The sequence below is a fragment of the Patiria miniata genome, unplaced genomic scaffold (genome assembly GCF_015706575.1).
Source record: "Patiria miniata isolate m_02_andy unplaced genomic scaffold, ASM1570657v1 HiC_scaffold_22, whole genome shotgun sequence".
NCBI classification, from domain to species: domain Eukaryota; kingdom Metazoa; phylum Echinodermata; class Asteroidea; order Valvatida; family Asterinidae; genus Patiria; species Patiria miniata.
The window spans coordinates 2197999-2220649 of NW_024037061.1; the positions used below are offsets into that span (position 1 = coordinate 2197999).

General features: G+C 41.3%; 2 protein-coding genes across 2 annotated transcripts; both read right to left on the reverse strand.

Annotated features, from left to right (window-relative positions):
* Positions 1–1032: 1032 nt before the first annotated feature.
* LOC119730209 (protein AMN1 homolog) lies at positions 1033–8270 on the reverse strand. The gene is made up of 6 exons (XM_038202999.1): positions 8128–8270; positions 7240–7372; positions 3841–3985; positions 2966–3183; positions 1763–1931; positions 1033–1111 (listed from the first exon to the last, which is right to left on the reverse strand). Exons 1-6 carry the CDS (start codon positions 8172–8174, stop codon positions 1035–1037), a joined length of 789 nt encoding a protein of 262 aa, XP_038058927.1. The 5' UTR covers positions 8175–8270; the 3' UTR covers positions 1033–1034.
* Positions 8271–15670: 7400 nt separating this feature from the next.
* On the reverse strand, positions 15671–19017 carry LOC119730949 (monocarboxylate transporter 13-like). Its single transcript, XM_038204018.1, has 4 exons — positions 18387–19017; positions 17966–18106; positions 16686–17531; positions 15671–16006 (listed from the first exon to the last, which is right to left on the reverse strand). Exons 1-4 carry the CDS (start codon positions 18643–18645, stop codon positions 15807–15809), a joined length of 1446 nt encoding a protein of 481 aa, XP_038059946.1. The 5' UTR covers positions 18646–19017; the 3' UTR covers positions 15671–15806.
* Between the last annotated feature and the right edge of the window lie 3634 nt (positions 19018–22651).

Here is a 22651-nt window from a genome sequence, read left to right on the forward strand (position 1 = left end):
TAGACTTTCCATCGATAGTTGTTTTGAATTTTAACCCGGAAACAGGCAAAGAGAGATATTCCCTGACTAAATGACAAAGTTTTGTTTCGCGAAATGTCACACAGCACCCTTTCAAAGCATTCATTTTTGGTTGTGTTGTGTTGCACAAACACTTAACCATTCACCAATGATATGGTTCCCAATGATTTTAAACCAGACTACAATGTATTTTGAGCTGCATAAGAAACCCTGTTCTTTCCCCCTTGCATATCCTCATCAGTGCACTCAGAACTTGTGTAAAAAGGTACTCTTTGGAAGCACTTTGAATGATGACACATTTTCCATTGGAATTTTCCATATTTTTTTCAAATTGGGAGACAAGAGGTAACCCTCACAATACAGTGGGGTTCAAGTTTCCTTTGCAACGCATGGAGGACATCACTTTCCTCCAAGTGTCTTGAGAGTACCCCAAGGTTGTGAGCCTTGGCCCATGAGATTGTCTCAATGGTTCAATTGCTTTCAGGACGGCAGCTGTTTCCATTGGTCTTACCCCTCCCCTTCCCCCCTCCCCCTTCAACCTGCCACGGTAATTGGAATGGCCCTCATTCAAGGCTACCCACCCAATCCAAGTGTGAAAGCCCCAATAAGAATGTCATTCCCATCTTCTTATCACTCCTCCAAGAGTTCCCTCTTCCTTAAGGGTATCAATGTGAGGCCTCTTCACTGGTTTCTAACACCTTCCAAGTGTGTCATCCCACCAATTATTCCAAGGCCATGTCTTAAACGGGAGTCGAAAGCTATGGCTGTCTATCGTCAGTTTGTTCCCAAGTAGCTGTAATTGTCAAAGATCTAGAACAAGGCTCTAGACAAGAGCTTTGGACACGTCCACACTGTCCCAGGTAGCCAATTTTATGAGGCCCGGCCGCTACACAGATGCTATCCCTCCCTCTCCTAAGAGGCCAGGCTGTCGGTCCCCTCCAAAGGTTCATGTTTGTGTTAAGATATGCTTTCCCAACAAGGCAAAGCAGCAAGTTACGCTGTTTTTGTTGTTTATTTTAGTAGATGGTCCATGTTACTTGCCTGATGTGCGACTGTTGGCCTTGGATCTCCTCTAGGGCTTGTCTGGAACGATCTGCATTTACAGACAGGGGGAATCAAAGAGGAAATGAAAGCCCATTACTAAGAAACAGTCCACCAAAACAGGATCCCCACCCCTTCATTGAAAGACCTGTGAGCCCGATTGACGCTGTGCACCAACACACAAGTGTCTTTGAAAACATAATATGTTCGTGCACATTCAGTTACATTACTTGGCAATACTACATGTACATGTACATTCATTGGCTCTCCAGTGCATGCCGCATAGGTTTATTTTACATGTATTTAATTCTTATTTCTACTAGGTAGTGCATTCAGTGGAATCCACTGGTATCCCATAGGGCCCAGTAAAGAGAAGACAATGTGCACAAATCACAGTTTTAGACTTTGGAGAAAAACCCTAGAAGAATATTCTTGGGGAAACCAACGGAATAGGGACTGAAAACCCAATCAACATAATGGCCCCCAGGCAGGAATCAAACCCGACTCACAGGGGTGGAAGGCGAGGAAAGTACCGCTACGCCAACCTGACTCCTTTTAGTTCAATCTTAAGTTCTAGTGCAGAGACCATAACCATCTAGCAAACTGGGGTGGAAGGCGAGGAAAGTACCGCCATGCCAACCTGACTCCCCTGAGTTCAATCTTAAGTTCAAGCGCAGAGACCATAGCCATCTGGCAAACTGACCTGTGATGCAGGGGCATCCATGGAACAGCAAGATGGCAATGCGCGGGCAGAACTGTACCACGGCCTCGACGGCCTCATCCGTCAGGTGGATGCAGTGATCCATGTGGACCTCCATGAGAGACTGCTTGCAGACTCCCATAGCCAGGGCGATCACTCCCTCGTCTGTCACCTGGGATCACGGGTGTCAAGGTCAAAGTTCAAATCAACTTGAGATTTTGAAATCTCAAACAAGTGCGGCAGATTTTTTTTCTGAGAAAATTATGCTACTGGTGTGCCTAATTTGATAAGGATTTGATTGTCCATAATTTCATCTTTGACAAGATTTTTGTTTGGTGGAATTTGGACTTTTGGTTCAAAAGTTATGACAAGTTTTGTGAAGCCCTTCTGAAGCGGGTTGGTCTGATTCAATGACCTTAACACAATGACCAGTTATGTACAATGCAGGTATGCATTGAAGACAATTAAACCAGAACAAAACTTTCTTTGAAACAACTGATGATAAGTATCACTTAAATTTAATAACTGGACTATCATTGTTTCAAAGCATCATGAATGTCGTCTCTGACATATCAAATAACATTGATTGTGGACTAAAGGATTATGTAAGCCTAATCCTGCCACACATGTCCTTCTTTGTGATCCACAAATACTTTCACCTGTACTGAATTCAAACCTTTCATTAGGTATGTGTGATTTCACAAATCAGACCAGCTTGGAATTTATAACCCTTCTTCAATGTACTCTATCTCTGGACAGGATTGTCCAAATGAGATGGGATAAAAAGCATAGTGAAGAGAAGGAAAGGTACTTTGAAAAGAGGGTTAACATTATGATGAATAGGGGTGGTTTATATTCTTAATATTTTTGTTTCTAATCCTGCGTTTTTATTGACACACGCTGTACCTCCCTCTCTGGCTGACAAATTCAGCTATGCAATCACAGCAGTCAAAATCAGTCAATCAAGACTGTTTTTAACAGTTAACAATTCCCTTGATAATTTGATATAGCCATGCTTTGACTGGAGGTGATTGATATGCCAGCTGTACCTACCAGTTACCTCTTTTGTCTGTTGATGGAATTTGACTAGTCACAGTGCTTACACGAATGTGACCCGACTGTTTTTTTTACTAATCTGTACACAAATGCACGGCAGGGAAGTGGAACAAACTCTTGACTGTGACTAATAGTTACTGAATGTCTCACCTGCGATTTGGAGAAGTTGAAGCTTTTGAGCATGCGGCAGCTTAGCCCAACGGCAACGAGTGAGGCATCCGTGATCTGACGGCAGCCGCCGATGTTGAGCTCCATCAGCTGCCGACAGTTCTGGGCAAGTGCAATTATGCCAGCATCTGTGACGTTGAGACAGCGTCGGAGGTACGCCACCTGCAGCAGGGGGCAAGACTGGGCCACAACCTGAAGGCCTGTTGGGGGGAAAACAAAACAATCTGTTCAAAACAGTGTTGCTGATTTTGTTTTCTACCACTCAAGTTTTCAGTGATATCAACAGGGTTGCTCAAAGGATAGCAAAACTCATCTGATTCCAAGACCACTCAAGTTTTCAGTGATACCAACAGGGTTGCTCAGAGGATAGCAAAACTCATCTGATTCCAAGAATTTCCGAGAGTTGAGGTGATTTTCACAAATCCTTTGTCAACAAAAATGGGTAACAGTACCAGTTCAACGGACTTCAAATTTGACTCTCATATATTTGAACAACTGATATTGGCATCCCATTCCATCTCAAAAATAAATTAAAATTTTCAAGACAACTTTATTTCAACAGATGAATCAGACAACTTTACAAAAAAAAGTGGATGCTTACAAAAGGGACAGTGCCTAATTTTACAGTAAGCCAACTCGCGCAGCTGTTGAGAAAATTCTACATTTTCTGGATCTATACGCTGGACTCGCCAAAGGCAAATTAATCCCACTTCTCCATCCCTTATAACAATATAAGGTCAATTTCTATACAGTGGAATAGAACCCATATTCCTAACACTGTGTACATTTCAAAAGATACAAGGAAGCAAATCCTACTTTCCAACAAGAGCTGAAAAAATCCAAGAACTTTTCTTCACCTCTTGAAGTAACCATCGTTCTGCTCTCCTTGGCAGAATTCAAATCCAGCTTCCGGAGGTTCTTGCAAACGGTCAGTTTGTGGAGACCCTCATCTGTGATGTCACACTCTCCCAGGTCGAGAATCTTAGTGCTACTGTTAATTACCTTGATGAAAAAAATGGATTTGACTCAAATTTATCTTCATACACAAACGACTGAATGATCGCATTTACCTTTTATAGATGAGAACTTTTGAAGAGTGTAAATTCTTACACTACAAATATGCTCTCCCAATACATAGTTTCCCCAATGACAGCATTGCAATTTCGTCGATATTTACCCACGACCTCAATACAATTTATGGTATAATGTGTTCATTTGTGTTGCAAAGGTTCTTGATATTACGTTCATTAAGGCTAAGGGTTTGCGGATATATGGCATGAGGTATGTACACGTAAATTTTATCGTAACAAGTTAGACATGCCGCGTATGTATACAGTAGACAAGAATCTTCCTATTCGTTGTCGCCTTTAAAGGGGTATTTGTGAAGACACTTTTTGGTCTTAAATTTTCAGGAAATACACTAAACATGTTAAAACGTTGTGTATCTCCCTCGCAAGCCATCAGCCAAACATACTTTTAGTTTTTAATATTAAAATGTGGAAATAGGGCACGATACTATAATCCCCTTCCCCTTTAACAAAAAATTGAGGCCTCATGGACCCCCCCCCCCCCCCGACCGAAATTTGGTTCAGGATCCACCCTTTGCTTGTGCAGGGAGTGATATAATGCGTATCGAATGTTGTAGTGGAGTACATATTATAACAAATCCTCACAAGTCCTACTAGGCTACTAGGCCATCAGCCTCGGTCAAAAATTTTGGCCACCGTTATCAAATGAGGGGAATAATCGTCATAGCAATTTTTGGCAAGGTATACACCTCCAGAGTTGGAAAATATGTGATAGCATTGCAGCGGTGGCAGCTTTTTGGGTGTTATCACCCTTTTTTTTCAAAATGTCCATCAAAATGCTTGTTACCACTCTAGGGGCGGTATACCTTGCGCATGCGCATGTAACCCGGAAAAATGGCACAAGATCAAAAATAAAGAAATACCTAGAAAAATCTGAACCATGGGGACTCGCTTCTCTTCGGATCAACAAGAAAAAGTAAAACAGGAATCTTTTAGGGAGGAATCGCGAGATAATCCTAAGAATAGAGACAACCAAGGCAGTGTTTAGATTTCCACTACAACAAAAAAAACAAAGAAAAATTTATTTCATGAAAGAATTATCTAAGGAGGCAATTTCTACAAAGCAACAATGTAGGAAACAAAAGGAATCAAAATATTAATTGTATAATGAAGACCTTCATGAAAACAGATGAAAATATAATCTAATAATCAAAACTCCTAGTTCAAGTTAAAAAGTTAAATTTGAGGTACACCACTTTTGAAAGCCAGACCACTGTGACCTAGACCTGAAAAATCCAGAACCTTTACAGTTGAAAACAACGACCAAAGATAAGTAGCAATGTCAAAAAGAAAAAGAATCTAAAACAAAGTAACCAAAAAAAACACCAAAACTAAAAACCAACAACAGTGTTCAAAGAAAGTCATAAATCAAAAACACTCAAGCTTAAACAACCTAATAAAAGAAAAGAAAACAAGAATATTCCAATTAAGCATCATATCAATAAAATGTGTAACAATAGAGTAAAACATGATAATGTCAAATAAACGGATAATAAGTTTTGTTCTACACACAACTTATAAAGTCAAGTACTAATAAAGTTGATGTGAAACACCTGTCAACCCTGAACTAGAGATTGGCTACAGTAATTGAGACTAAGAGTGATATACTGCAAAAATACACTGCACCCGATTTGACCAGTAGACGGGTCACAGAGTTCAAAATTGTCACTGAACCACAAGCCGAAATTGTTTTACCCACCGAGTTCAAGCTATAAATCTTAATTTTTAACCTTCTGAGTTAAGTTGGCGCAGAGCAGTAGAGCTTAATTCTTAACCTTGTCCTGACCTGAACGGTGAACTCAAAGTTTCCTGAACACAGAGTGAATTTATCCATATGTCTTATTCTTAAAAGAAATACTTATTTGACATAAACTACATCGCTATCCTATACAAGCTATTGTAAAAATTCTAAGAGTTCTCAACAACTGTCCTCCATAATAAAAACAAGGCGAACAAAACAGTAAAGGCCTAAACACTTGATCGAATAATTTCTAGAAATGAGTAAACTACTATACAACTATTCTAAGAAAATCTCTTTAAATCAAAATACAGAGAAACATAAGAAACTCTTCTTACACACACACACAAAATAAGAAAACATCGATAGTGTTCCTTATTCTACAGACCACGGGTTTTCTGATCAGAACAAACTTCGCTTCATCTATAGACCACAAAACATAATCTATCATTTCTAAGAAAAACAGTTCCTACATAATCAGGTTCAGTTAATCTCATCTAATCTACAGCCCAAACTAAGTGAAGAAAACACCCTGGAAAATCTTACACACAAAGAAAAATAATTAAGTACATAAATTCATTCATCTCTTCCGTCAAATCCAGCCAATCATGATATAACCCATATCTTGACTTCACACAACAGATTTTATGGCAACGCACAAATAATCAATTAGACTCTTTCTTTGCACTAAAAGAAACATTTCTCTATCATTCAAATTAAACTTGAAACGCTGCTTGAAACAAAATAACAAATACATTTGACTTTCATCAATACAAAAAAAGTGATTGAACATCCTAATAAAAACCCTAAAATCTATTTCTAGTTATACAGTACACTAAAACTGATGAACAAACTTTCCAAGAGAAACAAGAACAATTTTGGTTAAACTTACCAAGTCTACAGCAGACCAAGTCTCTCAAGGCAGAAAATGAATGAAAGAAGGAGCAAAGAAAATGTGATGTGCTCACTCCACTGCCAGTCTGCAAATTGATGGGCTATTTGAAAAAGGCATGGTCTTGAGGAAAAATAATTAGGTTGCCCGGGTCAAATTCGCATACAATGTCAAGGGATTTGCAAGGCCAAGATCATAGGGGCACTATTGAACTCTTAAAAATAACGATGGAGTATTCAAGGGGTGTCACTCCTGTACAAAAACAACAACTAAAAATTCACCCTGCTACACGCACTATAGTCATTTATGCCCTGATTTGATACTGGCCAAACCCCCAGGCTGATGGCCTACACAGTCACAAGTCAAGTCACAAGTCAACTCACAATCTATTCTAATAAACTGTGACAAAAGTATTGTTCATCGTCCGCTGTCACTTTTGACTTTTGACCAGTGAATTAAGGACTTGTGAGCGACCTGTGAATGACTCAATGTGTGTAACAGTAAACAGTGACATCTTTTGCCAATGGTTTTCAGCCACCTTATCAATGATGACGTCTGTCACCAGGCCTCGTTTGCTCATCAGGTGCAGCAGATTGTTCTTGATGTGGGGAGGCAGACGCTCCACGTCTGACAGGTGGTGTGGGAGGACGCTGAGGAACTTTCTGACACTCCTGGAGGACAAGATACAAGACAATGTGAGTCACTTACAATGTATGTTATTATTAACCAAGTCAGAATTATCAGGGGCGGATCCAGTAATTTTTACGGGGGGGGGGGGGGTCATCAGCAAATCAATGCTGAAATGTAGACACATTTTTTTTTTTCCGGACACTTGGCCTCTGTAAAATCAGTACATATTCCATTTCAGTCAACTTCCATAAAAACTGCAACATTGATTAAGTTAGAGCAAGCCCACACAAATAAAAAATAGTAGACTATCACCCGACCATGTTCAAATGTTATATAGCGATCCGTAGAGTCCTAGTTACTCGGACTAGGGCCCTAGGTGGCCCTACTACATTGTAGTACATCATACAGATGATGTCAGAAACTAGGGGGCAGTAGTTTTTAGTTTTTACTTTCAAAATTTAATTTTTCAAAATTCAATCACGACCATAACTTAGTATAACTGCCCACTGATTTCATTCTGATGAAGATCAAATGTTTAAAGTCTTGAGGCCTTATGCCCTCATATTTGTGTTGTGATCGTAGAGAACTGGAAGTCGGGGGGATGAATTGTGTTGTGTGTAATGTAACTCAGAAACTGGAAAGTAAAATGTTGCCTCATTTCGTTTCGAAAGTGTTGACAAACGCACGATAAGAGCAAGGATGAAATTGATAGATTGTGTAATATATCCACTCGCCCCTAAACGAAAAGTTTCGACGCAGTTAACAACGCCAAAATACTGCATTACGGGCAACTTACAGCGTCATAAGCGACGAAATTCCGTAGCTGTTCAAATCGTCCGCCATCTTTCAATCCATCCCGATTTTGTTTACATCACAATTTTATGGCGCAACGTGCCTGATTGAACCTGACAAGAGAGGGCGCTATGAAAAATCTTTATCGCGCGACACATATCTATAGTGCAAAAATTAAGTTTTTTTGTAGAACTAAATGTTTTTTCTATTATTTATTAATGTGATAGTTTGAGGTTAATATTTTTTTATTATTAATTTATTGATAGATGATTTATATCTTAACACGACCTCGTTCAGATAAGCCTAAACTCGGTAAAGAAAATCAAAATCTTATTCCATATTTATTTTTATATTAAAAAAAATTCGGAGTAGAATTTTTTTAAAATCTTTCTAACAAATTATTGCAGTCAATACAATTTAAAGTTTCTGGATATTGCGTCGAACTGTTCACTCGTCAACTTCTCTAGCCAACCGTTATTTAGGAATAAATAAATTGATACAATTATTGTTGACGCATGCGTTCTTTGTTACTTTTAATTTGAGTCCTTATTTTTCTATGTATTGTAAAATGACGATATATTGAAACATTCGTCGGTACAAAATGTTTCAAAATTAAAAGCAGCTGGGATTTTTTTTCCGTTGATGAAAGCTCTTAGGCCGCCAATGGAAATTGAAGCTTCTTCCTTATCCACCTTCTGTTAATTTGCTATTTTTTTACGATAAGTGATTCTGTAATTGAGCGAGAAAAAAATGGTCTTTTAAACATGCTTTTAGTGGTAAATAATAATGATAATAATAATAATAAAACACCGTATACTGGTATTTGGAATGCATTCGGCAATAAAGTTGTTTTAAATAACTTGAGTGATTTGAATTATTTTTGTACTAAAATAAAGCTTATGAATTTGGTTTTTATATCCTAGATTTTGAAAGTGCTACATGCAGAACTTCACTAAAACAATAGACCCGACATTTGGGTTTCGTGGTTTTTTGACTCGCCCTGTACTTACACAACAACGACTCACCAAAGAAAAGAAAAGTTACATCAGCAAAATATCCAAAATGTTTGCATTCTTTGTGTTGAAATATCTGTATCATTGAGGCTTCTGCCCAGAATGACATCACAGATTTGCTCATGAATTTAAAATGCGCATTGGCATAAAAATTAAAAAAGCACCCAAAATACCCTTGAAAATGGCAAAACGAAAACTGAAAATAATCTTCAATGGGACACATACGTGAATCGTCAAGGATTGCGTGAACAAAAATTGCATGGGCCCTTTAACAAGAACCAGTCCATCCAGCTAGAACAGATAGTTTGGTCATCAGGTCCAAAATGAATACAATATTTGTAAAGTGATTATTCCATAATAAAACGTGGATATCTCATTTTAAAAAATGAGGAACTTCGCTGTACAGAAATAGCAATTGATTTTTTTTTTTTAAATGTGTTTTCCCCCGGAATTTAATCACTGTAAAATTATCTCGCATTAACTACATTGCCTCTGCATTTTCCAAAAAAAAAGAAAATTCTTGGTTCTTCTCAGAACAGCTTTATAATGTAGACAAAGAAAGTGAACTTGAAAATATTGAAAATGGAAGCATCATGGAGTAAAGTACGAGTGGATTACTTGATTTATGGTATATTGCAGTAGCTGATTTGAGGGGTGGGGTGGGTTGCAACACCCAATATCCGCTGTTCAGCCCCTGGCTATTGCTATATAGCACAAGTAAATGGAGCAAAAATAGGTGGAATCTCTATGTCTGCCTTATAGAATGCATAAAGGGAAAGCATCGTTTATTTCAAAATTTCGGGGAGGGGATGACCCTGGACCCCGCTAGCAGGGCGTGCCTTCAACTCCCCCCTCCCCCCTCCCCCTTCCTGAAAGCTAGATCCGCCCCTGCACTGAGCGGTTTATGACATTAATCTACCTTTTTACCAACCATTCATAAATACCTCAGACAGTTTAGCCATTCTTATTGGTCGAGAGCCCGTCACGTGGCCGGTATTAAACGGATGATAAAGACATGGCCAGCTGGTCTTAAACACTTTTCCAGTGTCACAATAAAATGTGGACTCCTAAAAATCCAGTGCCTCTTATCGTTTCATTGGTTGAACGTTCACAATCCTCACGTAGGCATGCGCAACACTACCAGGGAGTTAGAATTTTATAGTTCTAAATTCAAAACGCAACGCGCCAGGTGCGTTCTGCGCGACATCGCATAGAACATGATACGCGCGCGTCAATCTCCATAAAAGGGTTGTTTTCATCTTACTCGCCAGCTGAACACTCCATTATTTTGCAGGAGGGATGATTCAAAAAGCATAAAGTGAATTTGTTGAACAAAATCGGGATGTTTTGAACGAATTATATGATTTTTTTTTGCCGAAAAGGTATTTATGAATGGGAATAAATATGTACTCCGTCGGTATTTATCACTCTGTTTAATACCACTTAGAGTCTGGGTGCTGATAATTACCCTCGCCTCCGGCTCGGGTAATTATCAGCACCCAGACTCTAAGTGGTATTAAACAGAGTGATAAAAACCTCCGGAGCACACATTTATTCCCTTATTAAGAGCATGAACGGTCAATTGGTTTTTGTTTACACTCCTTTCATAGGCTTCGCGAGACTAACTCAGATGCTTTTAGACGGAATCATACACTGAACGTACACCACTCAAAAATCCGTAAAATTGTGAAAACTTTCAATAGTATTCAGGTGATGGGGTGAAATTTTAACAATAGACCGATCCAGTAAGCACCGCGCCATGGTGTTCAGACCAATCACAGCCGTGATTTAGCCCCGACGTGCGTGCACAAAAGTCCGACATGCGTGCACGCGCGTATGATGCGCGCGGCAGGAAAATGCAGCGTGGCATTGGAGAGGAGCACGTGTTAATTTGCCCAGTACGCAGTGGGCGGGGCTTACTGGATCGGTCCATTATGACAACATCCACGCTATATATAAGCCGCAAATCAGCTGGCCATTTGGCTGCGCTGTACTATGCACGGCGGGCCTATTAACCAATCAGAAAGCTTGTAGCGTATTTTACGGCTTGAGACGCGCAAACTATTATTAACCAATCAAAGTTAAAGTTCCGGATGTTGAAATGAACTTCAAGCTCCGCCCAACATTCTGTGTAGAGAATCAGACAGTTTAGTTGAGCTCCGTTTTGTTCGTATGCAAATTATTCTGCTTCGTAATTAATATTCTTGATGCGGTGGCTCCGCCCACTAGCTACCAGCACAAAATCAAACACTGTCGCCATTGGCTGGATAGAGGGAGACTTTCGAACTTTAAAAGATTGCAGTCCTGTCCAGAAACGCTCAGTCTGAAAACTGCCGACTGATGACTTCCGCAAAACCAAAGCCATTGAAGTGTCGCCTACTACCCCGTGGTAAGTTTGTGTTTATTCGTTCCTCTAATTTAACGTGAGGTCCACTTATTCTTCGAACTTGAGTAATAACGTTTCTGATTTCTTAGGCTTTTTTGGTAATGTTTCTGGGGAAAAGTACGCTGTTAGGTGATGACGTCGGATCTGAGAGGTTTTTTTTTTTTTTGGAAACTAAAGTAGTTCAGAGAGTTGAAACTTTACAAAGTCAATATTATTTTTTGTAAAGCTATACAGGGTGAGTAAAATAAACGAAACCCAAATGGCAGGACCAATTTTTGAATGAAGTATTGCCTGTAGCACTTTCAAAATATAGGATATGAAAGCCCAATCAATGAACTTTCTTGTAGTACAAGAATCACTCAAATCACTCATGTACTTTTCAAGTTACGGCTTTTTGAATACAAACACCGTTTTAAAGTTCTGTCCACGGATCACAAAAAGGTAAGTGCTCTTTCAGCAAAACGAAAACACCACAATGCATCCCTATGAGAATTGTTTTCGTTGTGCTGAAAGAACACAACATTCCGTAACTTGAAAAACACACGAGTGAATTATTCTTGTACTAAAAGAAAGCTTAATTGTTGGGCTTTCATATCCTAGATTTTGAAAGTGCTTCAGGAAAAACTTCATTCCAAAATTGGTCCTGCCATTTGGGTTTGCCTTTTTTTTTACTCGCCCTGTACAATATTTTTGTGGACGTGGTACACATGAAGGTTTTGAATCACTATGAGGAATTTCCGTGACTCCCAGCCCAGTGTTGAACTTGTCTCTTTAGCGTTTTTCTAAATATTTGGTTTGGATGGGATTACAGCACACCATACTCTTTTTGATTCATATACATTCGGCTCAACTTTTACAAGTCCTATTTATTTGTTATTTACACACTTGGAGAGTGTAAATTTTTCATTGAAGTAATAATTAAAAGACCAATGGTCCAGAGATAAGTTGCAAAATTATTACGATTATTTCTAATTTAAAACGCAAAAAAATGTAATAAATATGGACAGTACAGTCAGAAAATAAGCGGGTCTTTTACCATTTCGATTAAATCCACAAATAACGTTATTGGTTATTTACAATTTTCGAAATTGCAAAAAATCACAAATCACGATTTACAAAAAGGTGTCAAAAAGTATTAGGCTTTCTATTATCACTGTTGACGTTTCTGTATCCAGTTCACAGGTGAAGTTGATATTTTAAACTCGCTGACAAGAATGCAAGCTACACTGGTTCTTGGGCTGGCCTGTACCGCCTGCTTGGTGTTCGTTGTTCCCCGATGCCAGGGCAGAACTCTGCAGGTCCTGGGTGGCTACGTGGACGTGCACGACGTCAACGGCATAGTGTTCAAGAAGAAGATCCACACTTGGGGCAGCACGGAGGTGCCAGCAGCCGGCGGTGTGTATGTCCTTAACGCCGCAAGGGGCTACTGCCACCCGGACGGGCCCACCGGTGGCAGGCACTACTGCTTCGGCAAGATTCTGGTGGCGAACGACACCGCGGCCGGCCGTAGCCACTACCAGATCGTCGGCAGCAAGACCTTCATTGCAACAGACGCTAGTATGACGAACGCGCTGGAAACGGAAGGCTGGGGGATCCAGGACAAGTCAGCCCAGACCGGCCTTCAAGATTTCGTAGTAGCCGAGGGAGAGATGTACAGCGGCAAGATCAATAACTGGGCCTACGGCAAGGCCCACTTCATCGTCAATCAGACGACCGAGGCGTCCCTGACCAACACCTTTTCGACCGAGGCCAGGAATGTGGGTAGCGAATATTGGCGCGAGCATTACAATGTCGACTTCTCCATAGCCCAGGATAGCGTCATGCATTGGGTGACCCGCTTCCGGGGCTGGTCCAGTACGTGGGGAAGCGTGTACACTGTCATCTACTGGAGAATCTACGTCTTAGTACCAAGTAAGGGCCAGGGTATAGGCGCGTTTACACCATTTAAAGTCCCAAGTCACAAATGACCCGGGTATGGGTCAGATTTGACCTGAACGGCAATTCACCTTTCTGAGTCACTTTCCCAGGCCCTTTTACCATGAAAACTGTCATTTTGACAAGAGCAAGTGTCATTTTGACCCAGAAAGGTTTCGTTTTGTCACGACAAATACTGTCACTTCAGTGACCCAGAAAAACGTCATGTTGACACGACATGTATTGTCATTCTGACCCACAAAAGCGTCATTTTGTCACGACAAATAGTGCCATTTTAACCCAGAAAGTGTCATTTTGACAATGGAAATATTGTCATTCAGACCGCAGAGAGTCAGGAAAAATCTGAACCCGATTTAGGGTCAACTCTGACCCAGGGCTTTAAAAGTTGCATGCTCCGTGCTCTTCAAAAGTTTTGGTCTCCTATTTTACATTAACAAGTTTTCTACAACCCATGATGGCTTTCATTTTTGCGCACAAAATAAAGGCCCGCCCTGCGAGAGCCGAGTATTGTCTGGCGGCCACAAATGGTGCCTGATTAATGGTCATATGTGAATGCGAGTCCGAAGTTTTGACATCACGGTCATGTTCATTTTTCGTCACGTCAAGTTTTCGTACGAATTCGCAGGAGTTGAATACATTCCAACTCGAGCGGATTTCATAGCAAATATTTCCTGATATCAAATAAACATTCATGTCATTAATTTTTTTCAAAGATATTCTCTATATATCATCATATCATCGCCGTTTTGGTGTTTGTTCCATCAACAAAAGTTTCATTTTTGGCATTTTTAACATAAATAATTACCAAAGCGCCAACCCGAAATCATGAACTTCCATTGGATACCAAAATATGCCCCCCCCCCGCCCCCCCCAAAAAAAAAATAATAATAATAATAATAAAAAAAATTAATTTTTTTGTTTACAACTTCACATTAGAATTTATGTGTTTTGAAAATGTGCACATGTAGCTTTATTTTGTGGGTGATATGGTTCATTTCAGTACCGTACCTGTGCTAGAGAGAATTGCAGACGGCGATTGATCAAGGAAAGGAGAAGAATGCGACTTGGCGGGAAAGACAAACGAATTTGGCGGGAAATCGAACGGATGGCGCGGGAAAAGGAAACAACAGCTACACTGAAAAAAATGCCCGGGTTAATTTTACCCAAGAAAGGGTGAAAACTGGAACTACCCAAACTTGGGTTGTTCTATAACCAATTGTTTGGGTTAGACTTTCTGCTAAATTCAACCAAAACTTGTGGTCATTCAAGACCAAATTGTAATTGTGACCATTCAAGACCAAAATTAACTTTCTTTTTTGGTTGAGTGTAGTTAAACTTTCTCGACTTTGTTTCGCAGTTCTTTACCCGCACGGGATCCATAAGCCATAAATGATGGACACTAATGGACTCCAAATCCATATTTTTCTTTATTTGCCATTAATTTTGCCAACTGTTAGTTTTTTTTAACGATTATTGATCGTAATGCGTCGCTTGATTAAGCCCCGCATGTTTAGTGAAACACACAAACACAATAAAACTGGTATTATGAATTCAAATAGCATAGACTTTGTATTTTCAGACCTTCAAAACTTCATACCCCTCCGATGCATAAGCCATAAATGGTTTTTAGAGGACTCCAAATCAATGTGTTTTTTTTGTGTTAATTTACCGTTGAGCAACATGTTTTACTTTTTATGATTATTGATCGTAACGTGTTGCTTTATATTAAGCCGTGCACGTGCTTTAAAACCTCCATTTGGAATAAACAAACACAAAAAACTGGTAAATGAAAATATAAATTTAAGTAGGCCTAGGCCTATAGTGCTCACCAGAATTTGAATCCGAATTTTCGGACGTCTTGTCTTTCTTCAGGGTGTAAGGTTGCAACCTTATAGTTAAATTTATATTTTCATTTACCTCAGTTTATTAGTTATCTAAGAACTGTTCTCCCTGGGGGCCCTTGAATTCCATTGTGAACCATTAGTATAAAATGAAGTTTTTGTGGGATATGGGCTCCGTGCGCCAATAAAGAGGGCGCCATTTTACCTAGCAACGACGTCCCATGGGCGGGACATTTAGCTGGTTGACGCGCACCGTTCCTTGTGTGTGACGCACGTACACCAGGGGATTTGTAGTATGTACATTCAGTGGTACATGGTACGGCCGTGCGTACGCGTCGCGGCAAAATTGCAGTCAGGCAAGATGGCGTTGGTCGGTCACCCCAACTGTGCTTTCTTTGCCGGTGAGGGGGAACTTGTGAACGGAGCGGATAGACCTTGTGTTTTCAGACCTTCATGCCCTTCTAATGCATTTTGTATTTGGTTTTTAACATAAATATGATAGCACATACTACACTGCATTACATTGTGCATGGGAAAATCGCGGCCCGCTGAGCTGTGTCGCATTTGGCACTGCGTCGACAGAGGGCGTGTCCTTTTGTCGTTTGTTCAAGAAGACGACGAGTATCAGAACAAGCAGTGCTGCTACGAAGATGCCTCCAGCTGTAATGAAAGCTGCTGTGTAGTTGCCTGTCAGGTCGTGGATTTTACCTGAAGCACAAGAGAGATAGAAATACATCATGATTATCTCCAGCTCGCGTGCGCGGTTATTAAAGGGCATTTATCTTTAGGTCAAAGATTACACACCCCTCCCCCTCCCCTTTCAGGCATCGGGTTATAGGCCATGCACCATCTTACTTTATACCAACGAGCAATGAACCGATCCACTAAGCACCGCCCCATGTTATTCTGGCCAATCACAGCCGTGATTTATGTCCGACATGCGTGCACAAAAGTCCGACATGCGTGCACGCGCGTATGATGCGCGCGGCAGGAAAATGCAGTGTGGCCATTGATATGGAGATCAATGAGTGTGGCATTGGAGAGGAGCGCGTGTTAATTTGCCCACGTGCGCAGTGGGAGGGGCTTACTGGATCGGTCCATTACCGACGAGCAACTGACGGGCAGCAAAAACACTTAAGCATCTTGCTCATGCTATTTTGCAATCAGTTTATGTCAACACTGTCTTTCACACCAGTCGCATCTCGTCAGTGTAGAGGAGAACAACTTGCTAATAGGTGGTGGCATCGCATGACCATATTCAATTCGTAAATGTGATTTCGTATATTTCCTGAAGGTTCCTGACCTTTTTTTATTTTTCTTGAATCTTTGACCAGTAGGCAACAATTTTATTAAGACTTCCCTACAATCGTAGTGGGTAACATTTTACCTGCAGCCACTGAGCCGGTTCCATGGGCAAAACTGAGTGTTGCCACGGTCCAGCTCATGGTCAACGGGATCTCAGCCTCACGAACAAGTTTCTTGATGTTGGCGACGAGGAGGGGAGAGGCGATTCCGAGGGACGCGCCCAGCAGGACGGCGTACCCGACCAGGAAGCCGTACGAGTCCGAGACAGGGTTCAAGAAGGTCGCCAGTGCGGCTCCGGCCAGCGTGCCGAACTGGAGCCTGAAGCCGCCCATACCCACGAGGCCGCAAACTACCAACCAGCCGTGCAAGACCCGCGTGGACATCGCCACGGCGGCGAAGACCGTGAGCAGGACCGCACCTTGGTTCTCAGACCAACCGGCCTCCGTGGCCCTGGACGGTAGGTGGGATAAGTTCATTATCCATCCCATTGAGTAGAGAAAAAGTACGATGAGACTCAGTGAAAACGAGACGTTGGTGAAGTTTCTCAGATATGCGAAGGCCTCCTTCAAAGCACTCCGTATTTCTGTTCCTTTGTTCTCTGTCCCCTGGTTCTCCGTTCTTGCCACTCCTCCACTGTACATTACCTCCATCTCGAGACTGGTAGTCTGACCTGGTTCCGTGTCTGACTTGGTCTTCAGTGGACGGAAGAGGGCGCAAGCGGCTATTGAATTCAGTTGAATGGCTCCAATGACAAACATGGCGCCCCTCCATCCGTAGATGGCGATCAGGAGTCGAATCAGCGGCGGGAAAACCATCTGGCCCACGCTCACACCAACGATGCACAGACCATTAGCAAAGGTGTAGCGTTTCTTGAAATAGCGAGTCAGCATGATTAAACCTGGTGGCACAATCATCGCCATAGCTATACCTATCGAGGGTAAGATACAACAAAACAAAATTCTGGACTTAAATATAATAGAAAGCAAGTTCCAGCGAGAACTTGGTCATGTATATTGATGTGTACATACGACGAGTAATGTCAGTATAGCCTCGCTGGTTACAACAGGCACGTGCGCTATAATGTACAGTAGTCGATGTTAGTGCGCAGGCGTAAGTTACATCACTGGTTAACCACAAGTCGACGCTTGGTCTTCGATCGAACTTCTAATTCACTACATAAGTCGAAAAAGGAAAACCCAAATGGTGCCCCCTATTTTTTAAAGAATATCAGCATGTAGCGCTTTCCAGATCTAGGATATGAAAGCCCAATGAATAATCTTTCTTTTTTAGTGAAACAATCATTCAAACTGCCCATTACGTTTTAAAACCATGAAACCTTTCAACTCTTGAAATCTCTCCTACCTGACAATATACCACAAAGGTAGAGCTGCCACAGCTCATTGGCCAACGAGCCCAGAATCGTCGAGAGTCCGTTCAGCGCGCCCCCGACCATGGATACACGACGGATGCCGAGTCGCGGAGCTAGGACACCCATGATTGGACCTGGGGATACGACGGAGCAAATTCAATTTGATATTTAACGAAAACTGCCTGGGCTGGGACGAATTGGGACGAATTGCATTGAGCTGCTTAGCTGGGGTGAAATTAATGTACATTCTTGGGGAATTTGTGTTCTATATAAACACAGTTTAGGTGAGAGCCAATCCTACACAGCGTCAGTTTGGCTGAGAACCAGTTTGTAATAACTACATGACACTATATGTGCTGTGCAAATATCTGTTCATTGGAGCCCCATGAAATTGCTAAGGCCCGGTTGACTTACTAAACGGGGCAGCGGCTAACCAGGGTAGGCTGAGTAGCCAGCTGCTTGCAGTGGCCGAGGTGTCGAAGTATTCCTTCCATGCGATGTAGAAGACTCCAAGCGCTGAGAAGTAGCCGAGGTTGAACACATGTCCCAGGTGGGCTCCCAGGCAAACCATCCACGCCCAGCCGTGGTCCACTCCTGGGATGGGTGGGTCTTGATCCTGGTCCGACTCCTGGCCAGCCCTGCGGTACCGTGACCACCCCCGTCTCAGCTTCATTCTGTGGGAAGTTCGAGAGGCTCTTCAACATTGAAAGTGAGACTTCAAGAGTGGGACCTGTGTTTGCTTCGAGTCTAGTACATGAAGATCTCATCCGTTCTGATGGCCGGGCAGAGTTGCAACCAGGTCATCATAAGTCAGTCACAAGTTAAAAACCCAAGAAAATCAGACGTCTTCACAGGTGAACACAAGTCTTCACAGTCTAAGTAGGGTCTATATTCTTGCTCATAGTCACTATAGTACATAAACGTCTTATCCTTTCCACTGGCTGCGCTATTTGTCACTGACAGCGGCTAGAGTTGCAATCGGGTCAGTATCTCAAGTCCATCACAAGTCAATCACAAGTAATCACGCGTCTTCACAAGCCATTCTCAAGTCGATCACAACTCATCAGAGGTCATTTACATGTCAGTCACAAGTCTTCAAAAGTCAACCCCAAGTCACTCACAAGTCTTCACAAGTCAAAATCCACCTCAGAACATTAACACCCACAAGTCAATCACAAGTCAGTCACAGGTCAGTCACACGTCAATCACAAGTCAATCACAAGTCAATCACAAGTCAATCACAAGTCCAATCACAAGTCAATCACAAGTCAATCACAAGTCCATCACAAGTCCATCACAAGTCAATCACAAGGCAATCACAAGTCAGTCACAAGTCAATCACATTAATCTTCACATGTCAATCACAAGTCTTCACAAGTCATCCACAGATAATTCCGTGAAGCAGTACTAGTACAAGTCATGAAATCACTTGTCTATCGTACGTCATCCATTGTTACAGATTGACATGAAAAGAAATTCAAAATGTCAATCCAAAAGAAGTTTCGCATGGTTTCTCTTTGACGATTATATCGGTTATTAAGATTATGATCCTAGTATATCTCATCATTAAATGTTAATGATTATATCTTGCCAATTGTTCCCTTCTATACAGCTTCAGATTGTGAATACATTACAAAATGCAATTGATCAATTCCCGAGGTTTTTGAGATTTTGTATGCGTCAATGGGAGTGAGGTACGTTGGAATGCTGCAGGTGGTTCTTTATAGTTCTTCGCCTTTCTATGGCCCTGGTTCGATTCCTGCCATGGTCCACACGTGGTTGGGTTTTCAGTCCCTAACTGATGTGTTTTCCCAAATTATTCTTTTGGGGGTTTCTCCCACATTTAAAACTGTAATGTCTTCATTGTCTCCTCTCTACAGGTTTCTTCAGTGCCTATAGTATGGCGCGCTTTGAGCAATGTCTCATTATACCAGTAATAAATAATAATCACTACAGGGTGATTAAAAAAAAGCGAAACCCAATTGTCGGACAATTGTTTAAGTGAAGTTCTACATGTAGCACTTTCAAAATCTAGGATATGAAAGCTCAATTCATATGCTTTCTTTTAGTACAAGAATCATTCAAATCACTCATGCAATTTTCAAGCTACGGAATTTTAAACACAAACACCGTTTTAAACTTGTCCACAAAAAGGTTACTGTTCTTTCAGCAAAACGAAAACAATTCACACATAGGGCTGCATGTGAATTGTTAAAACCAAGAAGTTTAAAACGGTGTTTGTCTTTAAAATTCCGTAGCTTGAAAAGTGCATGAGTGATTTGAATGATTTTTACACTAAAACTAGTAAAAGAAAGCTTATGAAATGGGCTTTTATATCCTAGATATTAAACGTGCTACATGCAGAACGTCACTCAAAAAATGGTCCCGACATTTGGGTTTCGGTTTTTTTTAATCACCATGTACAGCATAATTATACGCAGGTCGCGCCTACCTTTTATGTCTATAGTCACGCTAGTTATTTTATGTATGCTTCATAATTTATGCACATGGGCTTAATATAACATTATCATAATGACTCACACTCACTACAGTCGGCGAATGTACAGTTTGTGTAAGCGATAACAAGCCAGCCATGAATAATTAGTTCCACATGCTGATCTACGTTCACCTACCTCGTTCAGGATTGAGTGTATGAACACGTAGTGTAGCATTCCACACAACGTGCATATCTCCCGTACAACCGTCTAGTTCTATCCGTCCGCGAATCCAACAATGAACTTGGCAGGGTCGGCATGACTGACGCGTATGCTATGCCAAGCACGACGTGGTGCACAATCGTCGACAGGCAAAATGCACGATGACGATTATTAATGCATGAAGGCCATGTCCACAGATGCGGTAACATCATAATTGTAACATCAAGGCAAGAGTCAATAGGCACTTACTTATTCCGTAGCAGCCATAGAGAATAGTTCAAAGTACCGTTAATAACATGTGAAGGTTGTTAATATACGGCTTGACATACGGTGCCTAAGCATATTACACCTTTCATATATCATCAGTCCACTCTTGCTTATGATAAAAGTGTGTGGATAGAGGGCGCACTGCACTGACAAGTTGTTTTGATTTTGAGTACAGTCTTGCTCATCAACAACAAAAACCATTAATAGCAGTAAAAATGGGCACTTTTTATGCTAAAAAAATCCTTACAGGCAGCATTTCAGGGTGTTTGTGGGGGTTGGGGGATGTTAGTCGGCAGACGAGCGGGGGAGCCTGGGGCTGTACACATACATGTATATATAAAAATTAAAAATAAAACTCCAGAGACGTGACTGAGAAAAAAATGCTGAATTTCATTTTATCGATCATCGGGAGTTGATTAAACACAATTAAGGGAACAAATTTAACTTTTGGTGAAAAAATGAAATGTAAAACTCCCTCCAGGAATATAGGCGATTCCCAATACATTGCGTCACCTAGAGTTTGCTACGCGCACGGAGAGTTCCTTTTTTTTTCAACTTTACGGTGGACAAAAACATAGCTGACTTGCCGCGAATTGAACGAATGTCAGTAGACAACTTGTGGAAACTTTTGATAGTTTGGGGCATAACATTGTTCCGCCTCACAAAAAAACATCTTGATAAAATGAAAAGATAATTTAAAGTGTCCCACACTGGTGAATTTTTGTCTACCCAAGCTCCCCAATGCACTGCGAAAAATGGAGTCTTCGTTGCAACCTCTTGGTGGCGAAATGTATGTGTCCCGCCCATGGGACGTCGTTGCTAGGTAACAGGGCGCCCTCTTTGTTGGCGCACGGAGCCCATAAGAACTTATTCCGAATCAGGCGACATGTTATTTTAGTCGTTTCACGTGATACGTTTCAAGCATACGCATCATGGTCATTGACCGTACTTGGTTTACTGTACTGGTTTGCTCGCGAAGTACGCACGACTTCCTGAATATGTTCAAATTCAACTTGCGATGGCCTCAGAGACTAATCCCTGCCTCGAATAACTTTGGATACATTCGAAATACGCAGTGGATGGAGCGGGAACCAGTCTAGGTCACCCCCAAACTAGTCTCCTTTTCTGGCCATTGATGGGGTACTTGTGCACGGAGCCCATAGCACCGCGCGGTACTACATTTGGTATTTTCTAGAGTTTCTTGTCAAATACCATGGCAAAATATTACAGGAAATTTGTCATTGCAATACAATGTGTTAGTCTTAAGTTCCCGTTTTCACAATAACTGTGTTTACATCTCGAACGGCCAGACGTCGGAGCGCGGTGAGCAGTGTTTGTGTAGCGCGCCCTCTTTTGTAAGAAATTGTTGCGTGGGGATAAAATACGGAGTGTCCTTCATACTGCAATTTCCTTAAATTATATTACATTCATTCTTCGGCGGTTCCTGTCAATTTTCCAGAGTTTCGTGTCAAATACCATGGCAAAATATTACAGGAAATTGCATTGCAATAAAATGTGTTTATCTTGAGTTCCCGTTTTCACAATACATCTCGAATGGCCAGACGTCGGTGCGCGGTGAGCAATGTTCGTGTAGCGCGCCCGCTTTTTGAAGAAAAGAAATGTTCCATGACGAGAAAATACCGAGTGTCCTTACAGTTGTGTTAAAATTCCCATAGACACTAGTGCTAAATGCCCATACTTGTAAATTCTTTTTAAAATACTCAGAACTCTCACATGTATTTAAGCTGCACAGAG

Coding starts and splice junctions, on each gene's coding strand:
- LOC119730209 (XM_038202999.1), bottom strand. CDS start 8,174: ATGGCGGACGATTTGAACAGCTACGGAATTTCGTCGCTTATGACGCT. Junction 3,184..3,840: donor AACGATGGTTACTTCAAGAG/GTGAAGAAAAGT, acceptor TCCCCCCAACAG/GCCTTCAGGTTGTGGCCCAG. Junction 1,112..1,762: donor TGGATGCCCCTGCATCACAG/GTCAGTTTGCCA, acceptor CTGTAAATGCAG/ATCGTTCCAGACAAGCCCTA.
- LOC119730949 (XM_038204018.1), bottom strand. CDS start 18,645: ATGAAGCTGAGACGGGGGTGGTCACGGTACCGCAGGGCTGGCCAGGAG. Junction 17,532..17,965: donor CCTTTGTGGTATATTGTCAG/GTAGGAGAGATT, acceptor TACCCTCGATAG/GTATAGCTATGGCGATGATT. Junction 16,007..16,685: donor AACCGGCTCAGTGGCTGCAG/GTAAAATGTTAC, acceptor CTTGTGCTTCAG/GTAAAATCCACGACCTGACA.